Source organism: Acipenser ruthenus, chromosome 3, assembly GCF_902713425.1.
Source record: "Acipenser ruthenus chromosome 3, fAciRut3.2 maternal haplotype, whole genome shotgun sequence".
Lineage (NCBI taxonomy): Eukaryota > Metazoa > Chordata > Actinopteri > Acipenseriformes > Acipenseridae > Acipenser > Acipenser ruthenus.
In genome coordinates this window covers 57,788,784-57,813,196 of record NC_081191.1, presented here as the reverse complement: position 1 = coordinate 57,813,196, position 24,413 = coordinate 57,788,784, and the positions used below count along the sequence as shown (strand labels likewise).

Sequence of the window (24,413 nt, the reverse complement as noted above, 5' to 3'; positions counted from 1 at the left end):
ATGAATCACCTTAGTTTTTACAGTTACAGTTACTTTATAGACAGTAAGGCTAACATTACATCTGTCTTTGACCCGTTAATTTATGTAGCGGTTACATGTTTAGGCAAACATTAACATCTTTTTACAATTCTAAACTAAACCTCGCTAAAGTCCTCTTTCTTCTCGGTGTGGAATCACAAACATAGCTATAGAAAGGGGAATGCTTAGTTTGATTTGAATACATTACATTGTGTCAGTTTCACCTAGCTCCTTTACTTTAAAATGAAACTAACAAATTGGTTCATGCTCAAAACCTTTTTTTGTGATCAAAGGCTATTTCTGAATGGCATGTTTCAGTGATCAGGGGAAAGTACAGTACACTGTCTTTGATTCTTAAGTTGAAGTTTTACCTCAAAGTGCATTGTTTGTATCTGGTGCCCCTGAATTTCACTCATTTCACTACATTTTATACAAAGTCACTGTCCATGAGGACTTCTGGGCTCATTTTAAATTGCATACTGTGTAATGTCTAAAATAGGTGTGTTACAAATCTGTTCCAAAAAGTACAAATGCTACAAATGTGTCCTTGTCTAGACGAAGTCAACGCTAAATCATACAGTGAAAAGGCAATGAAGGCCAAGGCATGGGTGGAATTGAAGACAGTCTTGCAATACGATGTCTACAGTGGTGCCCATTAGTAGAATTTTCTGAGAATGTGTGTGTGTGTGTATATATATATATATATATATATATATATATATATATATATATATATATATATATATATATATATATATATATATATATACACACACATACACATACAGTCACCTCCAAAATTATTGGCACCATTGATAAAGATGAGCAAAAAAGGGTGTATAAAATAAACAACACCAGTCAATAAGCTATATTTTATGCTCAAATATATGGGAAAACCATATTCTTTTATTCTAATACAATTGCTCAGAAAAAAAGTTTTTTTATTGACAAGTAATAACATTTTTCTTATAAATCTAACAAAATTAAATCTTCATTAACATTCTACTTTAAGTTCATCTCAGTCTTAAGGAACTGTATTGTGGCTTTCCATGGCTTCCTGTTTCACTGGGGTATAAAAATGAGGTAACACGCATATGAAATCCATTTGTCATCCATCACCATGAGGAAAGGCAAAGAACTCACAAATGAAAAGAGACAAATGGTTGTTGACCTTCATAAATCAGGCAATGGGTACAAAACAATAGCTAAAAAACGAAATATAACACTTACCACTATTAGGGCAATAATTAAGAAGTTCAAAACCACTGGAACAGTGGTAAACTTGCCTGGTAGAGGACACAAGTGTATCTTGCCCCCACGCACAGTGAGGCAGGTGGTTCAGGAGGCAAAGGGAAATCCAAGGGCCACAGCTGGAGAATTACAGAACTTGGTTGCATCTTGAACTCTACCCAGTACCAGGACATTTTAGCCAAAAAACCTGGTTGCCTCTACCAGAAGGCTGAAACTTGGCCCACAAGTTGATTTTGTGGTCACTTAACCATTTCTTTGTGGATTTTGATGTGTGCTTGAGGTCATTGTCTTGCTGGAGGGTCCACTTGCGGCCAAGTGAATTGAAGCATTTTGACTTGAAGAGGCAGTAGGGTACCAAAATGCTTTGACACCCTCCTACCTTCTGAATATGCTGCGCTTAACTTTTTTCAAAAGAAAGGATCGCTGCTCATATGCACACTCTGCGCACGATGTTTGTGAAGCTAGTAAAGCCCCCACCCAGTGGTACTTCAGCCAAGACAGGAACCAAGAGGCAGGAGTGGCTGGTACACCACCTAAGGTTCCTGGAACCCCACCTCAAGAAGAGCATATCAAAGTCAAATTTTCAGGTATATAAAAAATGAACAATGATATTGTGACGGGGTACCCCCGCCCCTATGTGTATTTGGTTTATTTGTATAGTATGGGTTATGTAGCACTGATGATTTAAAATGTATGATTGGTATGTGGGCACGGGGAAGTCACAATTACTTCATGTGCAGACTGACCCGAGGTTCAGATTAAATGATTAGCAATCAAGTCCCGGTACAGCTGCTTAAAGGAGCATGAATTTCTCACTCGGGGTTGGTGTTCAGAGTGGACAATGAGAGACACGAGTCGTGAGATAAAGAAAGTAAGAATAAAAATAACCCACAAGCCTATCTGTAACAGATGGTGCTCAGAAGTGGGAAACAGCGCCTCCACATTCAGGCCAGGGTGATTTTTTTTTGAAAAAAACATTTTTTTTTGTGTGTGTTTTTGGAAAGGATTTTTTTGTTGATTGTTTTTTTTTTTGGAGAAGAGGAGAAAATAGGATGGGAAGAAGAGATGGAGTGGTGGCATGACCAGCGGCAGCTGGAAGCCAAAGGGGCTCCCTGGTGCCTTGCATACCTGGGGCATGGGCACCTCCTGGACGTATGCCCCTGGGAAGACCTCCTCTTTATGAAGGCCTTCTATCGAGGTGAGGTGGAGACGACAGAGGACTGGATCTGTCTGAAGGCCGTACCATCGCCGCAGACGGACCAGGACACCTGCCTCAAAGGGGAAGAGTGGTGCTTTGCATGTGCGTAGCTCGGGCAGTCCACAGTGTGTGTCCTCGTACACGGGCCCCTTCAGCCACCTGCTCCGAAGAGGAAGAAGGGGAGGAGCGGCCATCCCCAGAAGAAGGGGAAAAAGTCAGTGCAAGCTCCAGCGCCCACAAGGGAGAAACCTAAGCGTCCAGCGCGCACGAGAGGGGAGCACGAGCGTACAACGCTGTCGAGGGAGATATGGAACTGGCTGCTGAACCCTAAGGTGGACATCATGGAGGCCACCCCGATGGCGATCGACCTGCTATGGGCCAGAGATGGGGAGCAATGGGAAGCCTGGGAACACCACCATTGCCCAGCCTCCCAGCCATCTAAGCCATGGTGTGCAACTACCTCCCAAGGGTCAACTCTTGCCCTGTCCTGCAAAGCCTGCACCACCTAGGGCCGCCAAGCCTGCACCGCCGAGCCACCATCACCATTGCCCGGGGATGCCAGTTCACCATCGCCCTGGGATGCCAGATCGCCATCGCCCGGGGATGCCTGCATGTCACCGCCCGGGGATGCCTCCATGCCACCGCCCGGGGATGCCTCCGCGACACCACCCGGGGATGCCTCCACGACACCGCCCAGAGATGCCTCCAAGACACCGCCCGGGGGTGCCTCCAAGACACCGCCCGGGGATGCTTGCACATCACCGCCTGGGGATGCCTGCACATCACCGCCTGGGGATGCCTGCACATCACCGCCTGGGGATGCCTGCACATCAACGCCTGGGGATGTCGCCACGATGCAGCCCAAGGTGGTGTTAACTCCAGGAGCAGCCTTTATGCTGCTGGAAAGTCTGGGGCCGGAGCCCCAGAAAAGGAAGCCGTCAGCTACAGAGCACAAGGGAGAAGTGGAGCTCCCGCTGCCGCCTTCATGGCCAGGGGCTCCCCTCCCGAGTACACCACCGGAGCTTTCGCTGTCGCTGTCGGAGGGTCTGGAGCTAGGAGGAGAGAAGCAGGAGCCACCTCGGTCTCCACCAGGAGGAGAGGAGCAGGAGCTGCCGCTGCCTCCACTAGATGAGGGAACAGGACGTGATGCTGACATTCCTCAGCAGCCACTGCATAAGCTGCTGACGGGAGCACGGCAGAGACCAGCCCGGCCGCAGCTGCTGCGAGGAGGGCCAGCCCCACCGCAGCAATGGCCAGAGAGGCCAACTCCAACCCGACTCTGCTTCACCTGAGGTCACCAGAACTGCTTCGCCTGGGGTCGTCAGCTCGCCGTTCGCCTGGGGTCGCCTGGGTTCGCCTGCTCGCCTACACTCCATGTATCTCTGTTGCTCTGTGCTACTTTAAACTAAAACTAAAGAAATGAAAGAAGATTTCTAAAGACTTTAAAAGTTATTCAGAAAAAGATTCAAAAGAATTTAGTTATTTCTCAATAATTTCACAACTTTGTATTTATCAATTAATATCCCAACTGTCTTTTTTCTATTTGCTCTAGAAACATTCACTAGGTTCCTGAGACCAATAATTACCATCATCCCCTTAATTTGCTATGAATATCCGATTCCAAAATATGCTTATTAGTTTCTTCAACAGATCACCCATCCTAATTCAGGACTTTTGCTGTTCATATGAGCCACGCCCATTTCTCTTTTGGCTTTCAAGGAGCTTCGATTTGCTCTCTGTCAGAATTTTTCCTCATCTTCACCTGCGGGTGTCTGTAAACACAATGGATTCATGTTCTAGGTAGATATTATTATTATTTATTTCTTAGCAGACACCCTTATCCAGGGCAACTTACAATTGTTACAAAATATCACATTAATTTTACATACAATTACATTATATTTTACACACAATTACCCATTTATACAGTTGGGTTTATACTGGAGCAATCTAGGTAAAGTACCTTGCTCAAGGGTACAGCAGCGTCACCCACCAGGGATTGAACCCACAACCCTCCGGTCAAGAGTCCAGAGACCTAACCACTACTCCACACTGCTGCCCTTATTAGATATCAGACCAGGCTCATCTGAACAATGTGCGCTAATGGAAACCAGAAAATCAGGGTGTGCTTTTCACCTATATTTACCATATAAAAATTCTGTGAGATCACTGAGAATGCACTATTTCCATTATTAATCATTTTCAATCTACACTGCCTTTTTTCCCTATCTCTTCTAATGAGATATTATTCCATTTCAATAGATTTAACCATATCTATATCTATCCAGTGGCACTGGAACAATTTTTAAAGTGGGGGTGCTGAAAGCCATTGAACAAAACTGTAACCTCTGTATGTGATGGAAGCCATGCAAAGCCAATGGGGTGCTACCATACCCCCAGCACCCCTAGTTCCAGCACCCTTGTATCTATCCATACATTCTGCAGTGCTAATCAAACCTAATAATAATGTTAGTAACATTATACATAACATGTGTTAGTACATATCAACTTGATTTAAAACAATCTTATGTTCTAGTCCAAAAATGATACGTTCTCTTTGAGCATGGAATACAGTTGATGACATTCTTAATTATTATAATTTGCATAATATTAAAATTATGTTCTAAATAATTTTATATGTGCAATTGTGACTCCAGGACATGGAGGTTACTCACTCCTGTAACTATCAAATTTTTCCAACTGTTTAAATTTTCCATCTCTAGGAAGTTAATATTCTATTAACCTCCAAGGAGGCTGTGTGGTCCAGTGGTTAAAGAAAAGGGCTTGTAACCAGGAGGTCCCCGGTTCAAATCCCACCTCAGCCACTGACTCATTGTGTGACCCTGAGCAAGTCACTTAACCTCCTTGTGCTCCGTCTTTCCGGTGAGACGTAGTTGTAAGTGACTTGGCAGCTGATGCATAGTTCACACACCCTAGTCTCTGTAAGTCACCTTGGATAAAGGCGTCCGCTAAATAAACAAATAATAATAATATATTCTTATTAAACCAGATCACTATGTGTTGCTACTCGCATAATTCTTTCAATCATTATACATATTCCTCCCCATGGTTTATGCATAATCAGACTATAGTTCTTTGATTCAAACCATAGCTGTAGGAATACATTTATTTAGAAATAAGTAAATTGATTAGACTTTAGATTTAGTATAGAATGAAGTAATGTTTCTTGTTAATCGTGGGAAAGACAGACAAATGGAGATCTGTGAGAGCTACTTCCATGTCTCCTGTAAGAGGTGTACCAGAGAGGTGACACCTCTGACACAATAGGTGTCTCTCATGGTGGAAACTTCAAAGAACTCCAGGAAGCTATCTCTCTCTTTCCTCCCATCAAAGAGTTAAGATTGTAAAAACTTGGAAATGTGTTCTCTTGTGATTGGTTTTAAGGAAAAACATGATGTCACAAGAAACCACATTTAAACTGGAAAATGCTCAATGTTCTTTGTATTGCTCTGATCCGTGCTTGGAGAGAGGATACCTGCAAACTGTCATCATGTAACCTTTAAGATGTCTGGTTGCAACTTTGCAAGTCAGAACTTTTATCTTCAATAAACTACACTTATCTGGACTCGAAAGCAAGAAGCCCATAACTTCTCTTTCGCTTCTTCTTTTATTGCTTATCACAACAATAGCTGCTTTCCTAAATATGTTTTTTTTGTATGTGTGTCCATTCAAATATTTTTTATTATCAAGTCAAATTGTTCAATTCTTGGGTATTTAAGAGTCATTTTATCACCTTCCCATTCATATAGGAGTGATAACATCAGAAATCTGCAATTCCCAATTCTCTATCCGGTTCATCTCTGCTTTCCCATTTGTAGATCAAGCTGCAGCTGGATGTATTGTCTTTATTGCGTTGTGTTTTATTTACGGTTGTGATGGAAGAATCCCATCTCGTGTTGATTTCCAATCACAGTCCACTCCAAACTAGTAGATGTCTCCTCTTATCCTAAGATGAATTCTGTAGGAGAGAAAGATCAAGTGTGAGTGTATATCCTTATGCAATTTTATTCATAATTCACTTTAACATTAACATTGCTTTCTATGTAAGCTCTGTCATACAGCTTACGCTGATCACCTTATACTAAAACTGTGCTCTTTCACACTTTGTATTATTAATTTCAGATTGGTTTCCCCATATTTTGTCCATCATTTCATACAGACCTGGCTTGCATTCTAGTTCACATTCTGAACCAGCCCCCCCCCCCCCCCCCACACACTTTTTTTAATTAATGAAATCCTCAATTTGTAAATGATCCCTGTGGGTTCTGGGTTCACATATGCATTCAGTATTGTGTGCTTTTTGTGTCTGTGTCTGTGTACTGTGTCCTGGTTAACAGCACCTACAAGTTTGCTCTACAGTGCCTCAATAGGGCACTCAATAGTGATAATAATTTATAACCCTTTGTTGTAATGGGGGAAGGGAAATACCCAAGGGTGTGAAGTCTGCATTGGGGTAGTCTACCCAGAATAGCTGTGGGTAGTACAATACAGAATTCCCTCTAACACTAGCTTTTCCTTCTAAGGATCTAACACTTGGCTTTTCTGCTGATTTAGTGTGAGATGTGTTATATTTAGCTAGCTCTATGAAAAATAAGAGGCGTGTGCCATAAGGTTTTTGCAATATCAATGTATTATTGTCTCTCTATCTCTTATTGTCCACATCTATTAACTCATTGTGTTGAATAATTAGTTTGCCTTCTTCGATGCAGAATCCTCGTTTCTGCCAGAGCAAGTCAACTAACACGTAAAGTGTGTGTGTAGCTATGAAATGTACTCTCATATCATTCTCTCTCAGAAAAGAGTACATTGCTCTGTCTGCTTGTGGTAGTGTTTGCCCAAGCTGCAATTTGATTTGAGACGGTTTCTCTGCCCCGATCTAAACTTCTGGAAAGCAAACAGAATGTTTCATTAGCTTTTCTTTTTGGGGTTAAGCTTTAACCCGGCTCCTTCCAGCAACTCCTGTTCTTCTGTGGTATCTGCTTGAAACAAAAAATCATCAACATCATTAATAACATTGTATGACTGTAAGCACTCCTGCAAATCAGACTTCATATCCGGGCCACTTGTTATTAATGCAGCAACACTGAGTTCAGTATTCTTATCCAATTGACTGTTATCAGAATTTAATTGCCATAAACCATCCGGTTTCTTAACTGGCAACTCTGGGTTGTTAACTGCTAAGCTCTCTTGCTGTAGCAGAGGTTCTGTCTGTGTATCTTTGTGACACAGCTCAAGTTTCTGTGAGGGTGTGTCACTGTCTTTGGAAACCTGCATGTCTGACACCTTCCCATCAGGCTCCATTGTTACACTCAGCTCCCCCTGTGTGTATCTGTGGTAACCTGTTTTGTGTTTGATGCATTTGTGAATCGCAAATAACATAGCTCTCATCTTGGTTCCAGCAGATCTTCGTAATGATCAACAACCAAGCACATTCTTTCTTTTGTTTTCTGTTTAGAAATTGCCATTTTTCTCTTCATTTCAACACATTTTTCATAATCCAATTCGCCCTGTGTTCTCACTAGCTTATTCAACAATTTCACATATTTTATCTGAACATCCATCAGTTCTTTTTGAATTTCCTCCAATTCTGTTTCTGTAGAACTTTCTAACACAATTGAACTTAATTTATCCCTCAGCTTGCTGTTCTCTTTCCCAAGTTCTAATTGTGTAGCAACAAGAACTGTCTCTGCTGTTTTAAACGCTTCCCACTCTTTTAATTCAGTTTCCAATTTTTCAATTTGACATTTTAGTTTTGGTATTTCATCACTTTATCCTTCAAATATTCAACAATTTGATTCATAGCCATTACACAATTTGCCTGCTTTGTTTTCTTTTTCTTTTCTTTTCGATTGCGTCTCACACATGCGCTCAATATGTGTTCATACACATTTCTTTCATTCTCTGAACTTTCATAAGGACCTTCCTTACAATGTTTTGCTGTCCATCTCCCGGCCCACAAACTCCAATTCTCTTCCATTTTTAATTATATCTTATAACCTCTGTTACGATACACAAACAACAGACAGATTCTTATACTGCGATATAAGTTTCTTGTCTTGACAAACACTTGGGATCCTCTCCCATTTCCAGGTGATCAATCTGATTCTCCAACAGTATATTTTTAACACTTATTTACAATGAGCAAACAGTTATAGTGCTTCATAAAAGTTTTGCCCAAGGTCTGTATAACCTCCGCACAGGTTGATCTAAAATGTATTCTCGTAAGTTTTTAGTCTCCTGTCCACGTCTAACACTATACAATTTTCATACCCATCATACAATTGACAAATCCTTATAATGTCCTGCCTAAGGTCTGTATAACTCTGCACACGGCGACTTTACATTTATCCTTGTAAATATCTCAGTCCCTTGTCAACTGCTATACATTTATTTCCAAACTGTTACACCATATTATATCAACACAAACTTATACTTATCTGAGTTTCTGGTTTGATCCGCGCAGTCTCAGTCTGTTCCTGTTGTTTTCTGGCTGCCTGTTGATCTGGAAGCAGTCTCCGCCTCTCAGCTGTGATCCCTCCGGCCAGTTGGGCAGCATGGAATGTCGTCACCGCAGTCCAGGTTACAAAACTCCCCGATTTTTTTAAAAAAAACATTAGCTAAGAACGACGGTCCTTTTTTCAAATAGGATGGCTCGCCAATGTTGAGATAAGAAATAAAAGAAGAAAGGAAAGAGAAGTTGTGGGCTTCTTCTTGTTGAGTCCAGATAAGTAGAGTTTATTGAAGATAAAAGTTCTGAGTTGCAAACTTACAACCAGACATCTTAAAGGTTACATGGTGACAACAGTTTGCAGGTATCCTCTTTCCATGCACGGATCACAGCAATACCAAGAACATTTCAGTATTCTCAGTTTAAATGCAGTCTCTCAGTGACATCATGATTTTTCCTTAAACCAATCAGAAAGACACAAATCTCTTATCACTTGGTTATTTGTCCATTTGTCCTAACCCTAGCTTCAAAGCACCTGGTTCAATCCAGTTTCTCTTTGAAGTAGCTAGTTTTTATAAACCTCATAAAATCAATGGTAATTTCCTAAGAAAACTTGTTTTATATCTAGTTTGTAAAGATGTTTAACAATATGTTGGTACCTCTAACACAAAAACAATGATCCACCCTAAATGGCAAATGCCTTACATGTTAGAAATGGACAAATGGACAGTAGGCCAAAACCTACATTTTAAAAAATGTCTTGGAGGTCAGCCTTGTCCTAGCAAGGACAAAGTGACAAGAAATATCTTTACCAACTTACTGTCTAACTAGGAATTTAACCAGAATCTGACTTAATGTTTAACCCATTCTGTGAGTTGTATTCTAAGACCAAAAATTAATTTATATCTAAATAAAATGTTCAAACAACCACCCACACGCACCACTCAAGCCATCTATGACAAGTCCTCATGAAGAACTTGATAGATTGCCTCACATGGTTTGGGCACAATCTTTCCTATGGTACTTTTACCAGCATGGTACAAGCAGGACAGGCTTTTATAGGATTCTCCTGGAAAGAATATTTACAAGAAATTAATTGGTACTGTGGATCTATGCTTAATAAAAACTTTAGATATAAATGTTATTACATTTCATTTACCGTACCTGTAGCCAGAAATCTCAGTGTGATAGCCAGTCGTTCTGAAAGGCAAATTGAAGATCTAAACTGTATTTTCTTTTTTGATGGGCGGCATGACCTTCTCCAGCAAAAAGTTGATGGACTGTATGTCCATACATAAGAAGCTACAGTAATTGTTTGGGTCTTCAGACAATTCCTGTAAAAGGTTATCATGAGCACCCTGCTTATGCCTCCTAGTGATCCACTGTTTTATCCAAACAGCTCTTTTTATTCATTTGGCACGATCACGTCGCCATTTAGCCAAAATTGAAGATATAAGTACTGCCAAAGCCTTACGTTTTTGCTTATTCATTCGCCCCATTGCCGCTATACTTTATTATTATTATTATTATTATTATTATTATTATAATAATAATAATAATAATAATAATAATAATAATAATTATTATTATTATTATTATTATTATTATTATTATTATTATTATTATTATTATTATTATTATTATTATTATTATTAATTGGGGAGTAGGCAGGGGGTGAACTATGCATCAACAACTGCTGGGATGTCAAACACCAGAAAAAACACAAATTGTGTGTCTCTTCTCGCAATTTCATCGGGCAGTGTGTGATGCCCACTTGCAAAGATTTTTTTGCAATACGACCATCGCACTGAGCAGTGTGTTCCGAGTGAATATTGGATTTTTCCGATTTTTCCAATATTCTTTTATTAGTACTAAATAAACACTTTAGTGGTAACAATTAAGAGGTCTTTACCCATTCTAGATTATACTTGGCAACTACAGTACTGCCATTTAGAAGAACCCTGAAATGTTTATAATTCATCAGGGAATCCACCCACTAGTCTAGCGCAGCGCAATGGGGTCCCAAACAGACAATTGAGCACTGTGTTAACACCCGCTGAAACAAGTCCTAAGTAGCAACTGCATGCGTTTGGACTGACACAGAAAGAGGAAATCAAAGAAAGAAAAGTAAGAAAAAATAAAGTCCTTAGAGAAATACCATTCAAAAAAACACCCCAAAGTGGTTAACTTTCTTTCACATGAAAACAATATTTTAATCAGCCTATCAGAGCATCTGTACTGGCTTTTCTGTTGGACAAAGTTAGTGTTGCATTGTTATTTTGAATTACGTTGCTAAAATCTAGTTTTCAGAATTGGAGGTAAAATACCAAAAATGGACGACAAAGCATATTTTGGCTGAGGATCGTGTCAAGAAATTTCCCCAAAAAACTTTACATGCAGATGGAGGTAAATTGTTTTGCACATCTTGTGATGTGACTTTGGAGAAAATACGATTGATCGCTATTTAGCTTCTGAATCACACATTAAATAAAATACAGAACGTAAAACAAATAACAGCTTTCAGAAAACAAACTTGAAAGTCAGCGAAGTTAAATCAGTACTACAGGTACGATCTAGCACAGCCACCTCGCTTCAAACAACCTGCTGCTTACTTTTTAAATAAGGTTAGAATTTTAGACCCGAATACAGTAGCACCTTTTCTTTTGACTCGGTACTAATAAAAATAATTCCTGTATGGGACAAACACCATGACAATGAACGTGCTGCATATATAGCCTTTATTAAAAAATGCCAGATGCCCTTGAGGGTAACCGAGTTTTGGCATCGTTTCTAATCAATTTCCACATCTGTATAACTTGGTAAACCATTGCCTTACACTTCCAACCAATTCAGTGGATGCAGAACGTGCAGTCTCGATGTATGGGCAAGTCTTCACAAAACAGAGATGCCCTGAATATCAAAGCTTTTCCGATTCTGGTTCCGCTGTTTCAAAAAGTCCTAATGGAGATGGGAACCTATTTCAAACAGGCTCCGTCTAAATAAGGGTCTGATGTGGGTGCAGTGACTCTGACTACTTTGGCGATGGAGCCCAATGGGCTGCTAGAGATTGCTGCGATTTCAGAGGATGAATGGTAGCTGCTTTGCCAAAATGAAAAATAAATAAATAAACAAATAATATATATATATATTTATTTATTTCGACATTTATTTATTTATTTATTTATTTATTTTTCATTTTGGAATAAAATATCCTCCCTATCTGAAACTATACAGTATACACTTAAAAAATTAGGCTACATTAAAATGACCTCTCTAACTTTACTTTTTTTCTCTTTGTCCTCATGTACTTGTTTTATTACTGTGTTCTAGTAAATGCATCTTCTCTTCTTTCTCCGTATCTCCTGAAACATATGCCTGTTTTGTTTTTCTTCGCCTTTACTACCTTTCAATCCCACCTGTCCATTGACTGAAATCCTGAAATGACGTAAAAATGGTTATTAACATATAGGCTTGTCATTTAAATACTGAATAGTTATTCCGCCACTTTTATGTAAATTGCACCCCTTCCACCTGTCTGAAAACAGCAGGAAAGTGTTTCATTTTATGAAGGAAACAACGTTCGGGATACAGACACAGACGGAGAGCGAGTTTCGGACTGTCGGAAGGCACTTTTGATGCTCAGGGCCAGAATGTCAGCAACTGTTGGGGGATGTTGCATGCTTGCTTTTAACAAATGACAGCACTCCACTTTAGTAAGGAAATGTTATCTACTTAGGTTTATTTAATGTTTAAACAGGTCCGCGAAATCCTAATTTTATTCCATAACCTACCTGGGAAAATTATGTAAATTCTCCGCAATTTAAGTAGACCCCTAATAATCATGGATGATATGCTTGCTATTACTATAATTTCATCCATTATTGAGAGGAAGGGTATATCAGGTATGTAATATTATTTTCATGTATGCATTACAAAGTAGTTAGGCTAAATTGGTTTATTGAAACAAAAAGTATGGTACATAAAGAAAATATTTTATACATTTTAGTACAGCGGGTGGACCTAGTCAACACATACAAGGACAGCTCATTGGGAGAGAATACATAAACCACACATTATGACACAGAACCAAAAAAAAAATTAAAAAAAAAATTGGGGTGAACACAAAGCAATCATGTAGGACACAGCTAATAGCCAGGACCAGAAGTAGTGGACGAATGAATGTTAACAGATGTTAATATAGCAATCTCCTGTGTCATGAAGCATGGTTTACGTATTCTCTCGGCGAGTGACCTACCACTTGCTGTTCTGACTTGCGCTGGTTGTTCTTGCACTGTGCTTCTGCCGCTCAACATGATCGCCACTTCTACATTCAAGGTGGAGCCTTGTGGTGACGGAAGCACATTCTGTATCTTAGAGAGATTGTAGCCTGGCTCTGTTTGGATAGCAGATTCCACAACGTACTCAGCATTGATTGGCTGGGCGCTGTCAGTGTGCCACTAAACGCGCATGCGCTGGGTTTGTAGTTTGAGCAGAATCACACTTTTGGAGAAGTCACTCCTTACAGGGCAGACGTGATTGACTAACCACTGTGTTTGCATTTCATCAGAATAGGGCCATAGGTGTCTAAAAATATATATTTACTCCTTCTGTCTGGTAATTATAGTTTTTCCAAATGAGTATGAAATTAACATATTTTTTATTTTATAAATAACACATTTTGCAAGGCAATCACAAGGCAAACACATACTACAAATGATTAGCATTGGCTCTGATCATAATTTTGTCTGATTATTGTGTAATGGTACTTTATGTAGAACTACCATATACAGTGGTGGGAATCTTGTCTAGTGCTGGAACAAATATGTTGTAATATTTCAACAAACACCTGACATAATGAAATAAGTGTATAAACTGTATAAAACTAGCATGGACCACACAATTGCAGGATGAAGTTAAATTATTGTTCTGAGTACTTGTTTCTTGGTATTTTCATACAGCTAATATTAATGTATTCCTCTCTGGAAACCAGCCTTTGCCTATTTGATTGAAAGGAGAAAAAAACACGTTCATCTTACAAAATTAGACACAAAAACCATGAGTGCTTAGAAACCTTAATAAAGTAATATTCAAACATTCAATGTCCATGTTTGTCCCCACACTATAGTTAAAGAGATTAAAGTATTTGTCAGTTTTGTGGTCAAAGCAACAAGCCAATGCAATGCTATAGTGACAATACATATAGGGGGAAAACCTGAAAATGGTGAAGGTGACATATAAGTTCATGGTAGAATACTTTTTGTTGGCCCAGAAAGCCACTTGATTTCCTGATGACATAAGTCTGCAGAGAATAATCTGTCAAGTGTAGTTTGTGAATAAGCAAGTAGCTGTGATGGTGGCCTTGCAAACAGTGGTTTGAAAAAGAAGTTCCCTGCCAGGCCACTGGTTTTGTTTTCTAGCAGCTTTACACTATTCACAGTAAAGAGGACCATGTAATAAAATTAAATAGTGCAACCAAAACAAACTGAAAAATGAGCAATTTTGCAGACTTCACTAACTGAGCAGAAAAGGATAACTTGTCCTTGAGTTTGCTTTCTGAAAGTCATCTTGCCTAACATTTCCAACATCCTCTTGCCCAGTATGACAGCTGTGGTCAGTCACCTTGTTCTTTTCCTTGAAAACTTACAGCAAAGCTCTATTTTTAGCACATGTCTAAAAAAAGAAGTACACTGCATGTATGCTATTTTGTTTTCTAATTACTAAATGGTTTCCTTCTCTTCAGCAAAGTTTAGATGTGATCCATAAAACTCCATTACTGTACGATGTCAATTCCTAGGCAGGTTACAGTAGTTGTCATCGGTTGACATTGGGAGAAATCACATTAAACAACTTGCAAAACCCCTCTTGAAAAAGAAAAAAGTGTCATACAGCTGCATGGAGGATCAAAGGACTTCAATTCATACTTATTTAACAAGAGAATCTCACAATTCTATACCTTGTTTTGAACACCTCTGAACGAAAACTCCTCAAGGTAAAGAGATCCAGGAAAAAAAAACTAAAGCTTAGTATTAAACCAACAACAATTAAGAAAAAAATACGGAGCAGAGAACTCTCATGATTAAAATGATATGCTGTAAGTGGTAAGGTTTTATCAGTATACTCATTTTGCGGAAGAGTTCAAACAAACAGTAGAAAAACCCCAACGATATTGCATTCTTATAAATGAAATCAAAATACCTTAAGATGTCCTCAATGTAACAAGATTGCTGGGGAATTGATCATACTCTGTTTTAAAAGATAAAAGCAGCTGTTTCCACAGATAATACTGAAAAATATAAACAGCCTCCATCTTTTTGGAAATTGCCTCTAAATGGCCTCTGTAGAGCAGACTTTTTTTGATTGACACACAGAGCGGCCAATAGATAACCAGTACTTTCATGATTGCTCTGTACCCTTAGTGGTCCTTTCTACCAAATGTAACCAATTATTATTCTCAAAGGCAAAGACAAACCCACTTTAAAAAATCTTATAAATAAAAAGTGAAAAAAATATTCCAATGTGGTATTTCAGTAATAGATATATACTGTAAAGGTATTTATAACACTATTTTGTGTAATATCAGATAAATAAGCCTACTAGCATAGACATAAAACAAAATGTGGGCAGTGAATGCATTAAATCAATTTGGAATCTTCTGCAGTATAAACTATACCTGGAGCATTTGTGAGCCACACAACAGCATTGTAATCTGTTCTGGACCACGCATTTTAACGTGGGGACGGGAGCATGTTATGTCTGAAAGGGAGTATTCGTTTTCCTGACAGAATTGGCACTAGTTAGCCCATTTATAGGAAATGTTTTTGAGATCCCAGGGCCTGCAGCGATAAACGTAAACAGTGGAGCAGATGGCAAGCGATGCAGCCAGACTTTACCAAGAGGTACCAAAGAGGGGGGAAATTGGAAAGAGTCTCTCCTAGGAGTGGATTACAGAAAAATGCTGTTTAAAGCTGTCAGGTTTTGTTTACTCCATAACAAAATGCTCAAGTGATTTTCTAAAATGTCCGAATAGATCATGTAAAAGTTTTGTCTATCAAGCTTTTTGGGCATAAATAATAAAACAAAATAATAAAGGCATGCTTAGACTTTCTGCCCTGACATATTAGGTAATTTGATTTTGGAGAAATCTAAAGCAAATGACTTAAAACATAAAACTATTTTTTTCTAAAACCTAAAACCCTATTTTTGTTGTCTTTAGAAGCTGCTCAACTCCTTAAAACTATCAGAAGACTGTCACAGATTTGCCATAGTAAATTGTCACTGTATTGTAGCAGTGGTTTTCCAGTGCTTTATATTATACACAGGGCTTCTTTCAAAAAAATGAAATCGGTGGATAGCCAATAAACAAAATATAAAAAAACAAAAATAATAATAAATACATTTCCCAGTGCTGCTGGGCAATGTCCCGCCTTCCTGACTTGCATCTATCATTGATTCGTTCTCAATACTTTAAACCCGCCCCAACTACTGAATGATAGCACATTCCTACATTTCTATTGGAGACTCGGCTTGCGAGATTTAAAATGAGATTACAATCAGGATGTCAGCGGGATTTCAAGCTGTATTACAGTTAAGATACAGAGGATTTAAAACAGAATTGTGGCGAAATGTACAAAAATGCCTACATGTGCAAGTACTGTCGAGTTACTACTATACATATTTTGACAGTAAAAAAAAAAACGCTCACGCGTTTTGGAAAGTAACCGAAAACACTAATTTCATACAGTATATCAAAAACGAAAGCCCCGAAAAAAAGATTTACATAAAACTCGAAAATAGCTAAAAATAAGCACCAAAAAATACAATTAATAAAACCTGGAAAACAGAAGTACTAATTATACAGTACTCCCCCTTTATAACGCTGTAGTCGGGAGCCACACAGTATTATGCGACTGTGCTCTTTGTGTTCCATGTTATAATGAGAAACAAAGAGCTTGTTTTACGGCATTACGGGGCAAATAGGAGCCTTGAACGCCCTGCTTTGTAAACTGTTCCGTGGTATAAAGGGCCCCCTTATAATGGAAGAGCACTGTATATGTAGGTTTCTGATTTTCAGTGTTTGACCCCGACTTTTAAGAAGATAAGAACATAAGAAAGTTTACAAACGAGAGTAGGCCATTCAGCCCATCTTGCTCGTTTGGTTGTTAGTAGCTTATTGATCCCAAAATCTCATCAAGCAGCTTCTTGAAGGATCTCAGGGTGTCAGCTTCAACAACATTATTGGGGAGTTGGTTCCAGACCCTCACAATTCTCTGTGTAAAAAACTGCCTCCTATTTTCTGTTCTGAATGCCCCTTCATCTAATCTTCATTTGTGACCCCTGGTCCTTGTTTCTTTTTTCAGGTCAAAGAAGTCCCCTGGGTCGACATTGTCTATACCTTTTAGGATTTTGAATGTTTGAATCAGATCGCCGGATAGTCTTCTTTTTTCAAGACTGAATAGATTCAATTCTTTTAGCCTGTCTGCATACGACATGCCTTTTAAGCCTGAGATAATTCTGGTTGCTCTTCTTTGCACTCTTTCTAGAGCAGCAATATCCTTTTTGTAACGAGGTGACCAGAACTGAACACAATATTCTAGGTGAGGTCTTACTAATGCATTGTAAAGTTTTAACATTACTTACCTTGATTTAAATTCAACACTTCTCACAATATATCCGAGCATCTTGTTGGCCTTTTTTATAGCTTCCCCACATTGTCTAGATGAAGACAACATAAACTCCTAGGTCTTTTTCATAGTTCCCTTCTTCAATTTCAGTATCTCCCATATGATATTTATAATGCACATTTTTATTGCCTGCATGCAATACTTTACATTTTTCTCTATTAAATTTCATTTGCCATGTGTCTGCCCAGTTCTGAATGCTGTCTAGATCATTTTGAATGACCTTTGCCACTCCTCCTATTTTTGTGTCGTCTGCAAATTTAACGAGTTTGCTTACTATACCAGAATCTAAATCATTAATGTAGATTAGGAATAGCAGAGGACCTAATACTGATCCCTGTGGTACACCACTGGTTACCTCGCTCCATTTTGAGGTTTCTCCTGTAGTCAGTACTTTCTGTTTTCTACATGTTAACCACTCCCTAATCCATATACTCTCCTTTAAGAATTCAATTGATACCTGTTAAGTCATTTGTGTATCTCAATCACAACTGAGAAAATAAATGGCATTTTATATTGGCCTTCATTTTTCATTTACAAGCAGAAAATACAAACAAGATCGCAACATGTTAATAAGCTACTAATCTTTATTAAAGCTATAATGAAAAATAAAGTATTTTATGCTGGACACACTTTATTACAATCGTTATGCGTAACTGTATTTATATCAATAAAGATGAGTCGCCTCTGCTTTTAAATGAAAAAGTAAGACATGATCTAAAAGCTCATTTAGTTGTTTCAAAGAAAAAAAAAACTGTACTATTAATGCATTCCTCAGTTGTGATTGAGATACACGAATGGCTTAACAGGCATCAATTACATTTTTAAAGGAGAGTAGAAAAGTCAGGGTAAAACACTGAAAACCAGAAACCCTATGTATGTATACTGTATGCCAGGGGTGGCCAAACTTCCTCACCCTACGAGCCGCATACTAAAATTTTCATATGGTCGAGAGCCGCAAGACACATACTGTAAAACATGAAATGTTTGCGAGCAAGACATTTTAAATACTAGCATTGTTTTACTTTTTGTATTCTCTCGAACATTATAATGGAATCTTGCACTTTATACTCTGTGCAGTAGTTATGTAATTTCTATTGTACTGCATATCTACAGTGTATTAAACTTGAAATGTAACACTATGGTGTTTTTCCATCATTTCTGTTTATACTGTATGTATTACACACTTTAAATAAAATATATTCAGTTATTATGCAGCAAAATATGATAACTGCCCTGATTTCACCAACAACACCACATAAAAAGACAATTTTGTAAGGATTATTTTTGACAAGGTCGGCCAGGGTGTCCTCGGCCTGCCTGTAAGCTGCCCAGAGCTACGTGGTTCTCCGACGCTGTAGCTCTGAAATGGCTGCATGGTGGGCCTGCAGAGTGAAAAGAAGCGGACGGCTGACGGCACACATTTCGAAGGACACGTGTGTCCATCTTCGTCTCTCCTGAGTAAGCAGTGAGCCGGTTTGAAATCAAAATAATAATAATAATAATAATAATTGGGCTTTCCAAATTGGGGAGAAAACGAGAAAAAATAATTGCAGATTCCAAATTTATAAAAAAAAACAAACAAAAAAACACTGTATTTATTTTGAAAGGGATTACAGTACCTGCTCATGATGAGACGTAAGATATGTAAATATAATATTAATTTTAGACCTGCAATACAACATTTAATCATGCATTGTGTAGTCTAGCGCCAACACTCCAATTTTATAAAAAGATTTATTAATCTGAATAAGGACTTTTGACACGAGCGATATTCCATGCCATACAAAACTCGCTTGAGTCGTTACATCAGCTTCTTTACTGAACGCCGAAAGAAGCGCCGGCTGACTGCTGAGACGTGCTTTTAAAGAGACCAGCTTGTTTCTCCTCAAGTCTGATCCAGGAGGATATTCAAATGAAAGTTTGTTTCATAATGACGTTGCTCGCCTTGTACAGACTAGTGTGTAAGCAATTTGTTGCAGATGAGACCCAGGTTTACCACAGTTTTCAGTGAAAGCAAACTTCCTCCCATTCTGGCTTGTCCTCACTGACAGTTTATAGTTATTGTCTTGACCAACATTTTTACTTTAAAAAATGAAAGGCTGGTGAAGATATTCACATGTTAGTTAGGACAATTTATGTTTTTTTGATCTTCGCTGTTCTTGTACAATTGTATTGTATAGTCAATAAGCTGCATAACTACAAACACTGTATTTGTAATTGTGAAAACTAAACATTGTGAAATTTCAGAACTGCAATTGTATTTACAATGTTATATTGGCTATTTTGCAGTGTGGAGTAGTGGTTAGGGCTCTGGACTCTTGAGCGGAGGGTCGTGGGTTCAGTCCCAGGTGGGGGACACTGCTGCTGTAGCCTTGAGCAAGGTACTTTACCTATTATTATTATTATTATTATTATTATTATTATTATTATTATTATTATTATTATTATTATTATTATTATTATTATTATTTATTTCTTAGCAGACGCCCTTATCCAGGGCGACTTACAATTGTTACAAGATATCACATTATTTTTACATACAATTACCCATTTTTACAGTTGGGTTTTTACTAGAGCAATCTAGGTAAAGTACCTTGCTCAAGGGTACAGCAGCAGTGTCCTCACCTGGGATTGAACCCATGACCCTCCGGTCAAGAGTCCAGAGCCCTAACCACTACTCCTAGATTTCTCCAGTTAAAACCCAACTGTACAAATGGGTAATTGTATGTAAAAATAATGTGATATCTTGTAACAATTGTAAGTCGCCCTGGATAAGGGTGTCTGCTAAGAAATAAATAATAATAATAATATTCTATGGGCCTTATTTACGAAAGGGCGCTAAACTTTATGGTGCGCGATAATTGCAATTACGTTAATGATTTCCGTATTTACAATTACAATTTTATTCATTATCGCGCTAATTAGTGGGCATATTATGGTGCACACTCATTTTATTTTGCCATACTAAGGTAATCAGAATGAATATGTGAGTTATATGGTAATGCATGATAATGTATTTAAATGAGGCACCCTGCTCTGAATAATGAGATGAGCTTCATTCACACCGTATTTACTAAAGGGCGATAACTGTACACTGCACATTAAAGTGAGTGATAATTAGTTTGTTTGGACACCAGGCTTTAACCACTGATAGGCGCTCTATTTAAACCTATTTTTCTGGCCTGAAAACTAGTGAGTGCAGTTTGAGTCGTTTTTACTGACTCGATATGTTTGATTCATTCAGTTAGGTGAATCAAATCAAAAGATTTGTTTGTTTGATTCACCACTCTTTACCACTCTTTTCCCCCGGGGGGGAGGGAGGGTTAGGTCGGCCAGGGTGTCCTCGGGTCACCGCACACCAGAGACCCCTGTAGTCTGGCCGGGCGCCTGCGGGCTTGCCTGTAAGTTGCCCAAGAGCTACGTTGTCTTCCTGTAGACCGAACAACTCATTTGACCACTGTCATTACTAAACTCCAGCCATGGGGAAATCTTCAGCCAGTTTGCCTGAAAATGTATCTTTAACTTTCCCTTCACTGACATTGCTTATAGTGATGTTGAGTCACTAAGGCTGTATCTAAGCCTCTAGTCTAATCTATGTATTAGTGGTGCGTGACTGAGTTTAGTAAAAATACCCTGAGTATTTATTTTTTGCAAAATTACCAGTTGTATTTTTTCATTATGAAAGTTTTTTTTTTTTTTTAAATTAGATTTTTTATACCATTTGATTTTTACAATGGAAAAGTCACCTATATTTTAATTTTGTAACAATTAGTGTGTTAATCACTCATAAAACATTGATTTGTGTTTGTTTGAATTACTATTTCATCAACATAATAGGCTCTGTATTTCTTTTTTGTTGTTTTACGAGTATGAAATCGCCTTGGTGCCCTTGGGTTGGATTTATGCTTTGCCTTTTTGCCCCCTAGAACTGCTTTGGTGCCCCTGAATAATAATTTGTGCACTACAGCCTGTTGCTTGTTACATCCCACTGCAGCCTTGTGCCCAGCATAAAGCTAGCGGCTTTGTCGCTCCTTCCCAGGGATCCAGCAGCGTAAGTCAGCTGACTTGTGCTCTCCCTCCAGACTGCGTAGCTCTGGCTGGAGTTATTGTTTCTTGTTTTTTATTTACAGGGCATTTTATTCTCATTTTATTCCAAGGCATTATTTACTGTGACATTGTATTATTGTTTGTGTTTTCCTTTTCTTTTACAGAGTATGTGCAGGCCGGTCTGCAATGTGGTGCTTTGCACACGTACAGTGAGAGCAGCTGCTGCACAGGACGAAGGTGCACCCTGGAATAAATCTCATCCACAGCATCTTGATGCTATTTTGATGACTGCTTTTAGCATCACCACTGCAAAGGCTGTTAGTACCATCTAACAAGCAGGCTTCCCTCAGTCTTGTATGTTGTACTGACTGAGTGGTTTTGCCAGTGGCTTGTACAGGTGGGCATCCCTGTACATTGCTACGAACTGGTACCGAACCGACCCGGTATCATGCTGGTTCCAACCTGGTATCGTACCGTATCGGCCCAGTGTTAAAATCAAGAACCAACCCGGTTCTGTCCCGGTTTCTACCCGGTCCTGCACGTCCCACTACTGATCAGTGCTCACGCCCCCGATCCGGTACCAAACCGGTCTTGTTCAGGTCTTGACGCGCCCGGTTGCTATCTATAAGCAGATTATAATAGTATTCTGGTAGCCTACCAGTCCTATTTGCTTAGGTCCCTTTCTAACAGTCACAGGCCCTCCCCACAACAGCTGGATGATCTGCGCCTGGTTAGGAAGACCCTGCTCAGTCTGTCAAAGCTGAATGGGCAGGCAGTAGGCAGGAATCTGGCTGCGCTGATAGCTGCACGTAGGCAGCTCTGGCTTTCCCAGGCACGTGTGTCTGACGGGGACAAAGCACTGCTGTTGGATGCTGTTCGGTGTTATTCCCCCCAAAACACCATCGCTAAAAATGAACACACAATAGGTAGATTATTATTATTTTTGCTCAAATTCTTACACCAAAAAAAACAAACTGAGCAAGTAGCTTTGACATGGTTCAAGTAGCAGCTCCCTGCGTTATTAAACGAGTAGGAGAGATAACATAACAGTGAACAAAACACAATCTTCAGAAGTGCATCGATTTTTGTTTTCATTTTTTTTTTGTGCAATACATTCTCACCACCTTACATAGTTCTGCTTTTTAACTAGTGAAACTAGTAGTTTCTTGAAATCGAGTGTCCAGCAATGCACCATAACAAAACTGCAAATCCTTTGCAACTGTAAATTTCAAAAATTGTGAACTTTATAAAGTCTCTCAAATGTAAACATCTAACATTATGTACATCCAGCTGTTCATCATTGTGATGCAGAACACTCTCCATTGCCTGACGAAGTTTCTATTTCTATTTTTTTTTCAAAGCCTTGTTGTTTGTACAGGTTTTGTAACAGCGGTTTGCAAACTACACTGCAGACCGAACAACTCATTTGACCACTATCGTTACTAAACTCCAGTCATGGGGAAATCTTCAGCCAGTTTGCCTGAAAATGTATCTTTAACTTTCCCTTCACTGACATTGCTTATAGTGATGTTGAGCCACTAAGGCTGTATCTAAGCCTCTAGTCTAATCTATATATTAGTGGTGCGTGACTGAGTTTAGTAAAAAAAATACCCTGAGTATTTATTTTTTGCAAAATTACCCGTTGTATTTTTTCATTATGAAAGTTTTTTTTTTTTTTAAATTAGATTTTTTATACCATTTGATTTTTACAATGGAAAAGTCACCTATATTTTATTTTTGTAACAATTAGTGTGTTAATCACTCATAAAACATTGATTTGTGTTTGTTTGAATTACTATTTCATCAACATAATAGGCTCTGTATTTCTTTTTTGTTTTTTTACAAGTATGAAATCGCCTTGGTGCCCTTGGGTTGGATTTATGTTTTGCCTTTCTGCCCCCTAGAACTGCCTTGGTGCCCCTGAATTTTCACACGCAACGAAGGCAACATTGCCTTATCCTTCATGACCTTAACTTCATGCCCTGGATGTGTACAGTTGCCTATAACATAATCCACCAATTTACCACCCAAACAAACCTGAAACAAAACTTGGGAGCAGATGAAGCACTAATATTAGTTTACTTCTCTGAGAACTACAAATATAAAAATCACTCTCAAGTGCAGTCTGCCCATTTTGGGGCTTATGTAAGACAATTTCCAAAAAGTGTATATGCACACTTTGAGACAGCTTGAGACATGAAGTGGCAGTTTGGGGCCACCTGATCCCAGTTCTTAGGTGGTTGAAAGAAAACAACCCTTGTGTCACAACACTACATTTCAGCAGTGATGGTCCTACCAACCAATACCGAAACAAAGGAAATGTCTTCCTGAGGAGCACTGTTCCTTTCCTCCACGGTTTCAAAGCTGTCTTTTGGAACTTCTCTGAGGCTGCCCATGGCAAAGGGCCATATGATGGAGTAGGAGGGACACAGTGGTTACAGTGGTTAAGCACTGGTATATCTTTGTATATAAAGTTATTCTGGGAAAACTTCCATCTTATATTAGTGCTCTGGTAACCACCAGTACTAATATTTACCAACTTAGATCCCAGTCAATATTACATTTTCCAATTCCCAAAAATATGTACTGTTTGGGAAAAAAAGGCTTTCAGTTATTCTGCCCCTTGGTCATGGAACAACCCTCAAAAACACTTAAAACTATCTGATTATATATCATTAAGCAATTTAAAAAATCAGGTTGGAAATTTTATTTCTGATAAATGTACTTGTTTTATTTAATTTTAAAGTTG

General features: G+C 38.8%; 2 protein-coding genes across 2 annotated transcripts in view; both read right to left on the bottom strand.

The window, feature by feature from the left end:
* Positions 1 to 24,413, bottom strand: part of LOC117394930 (apoptosis regulator Bcl-2-like) — a 131,969-nt gene that overhangs the window by 88,784 nt on the left and 18,772 nt on the right.
* LOC131721079 (uncharacterized) lies at positions 903 to 10,426 on the bottom strand. The gene is made up of 2 exons (XM_059014276.1): positions 8,922 to 10,426; positions 903 to 6,446 (listed from the first exon to the last, which is right to left on the bottom strand). Exon 2 carries the CDS (start codon positions 3,621 to 3,623, stop codon positions 2,973 to 2,975), a length of 651 nt encoding a protein of 216 aa, XP_058870259.1. The 5' UTR covers positions 3,624 to 6,446; positions 8,922 to 10,426; the 3' UTR covers positions 903 to 2,972.

Bases quoted from the DNA above. Each gene is read 5' to 3' on its own strand.
- LOC131721079 (XM_059014276.1), bottom strand. From the start codon at position 3,623: ATGTCAGCATCACGTCCTGTTCCCTCATCTAGTGGAGGCAGCGGCAGC.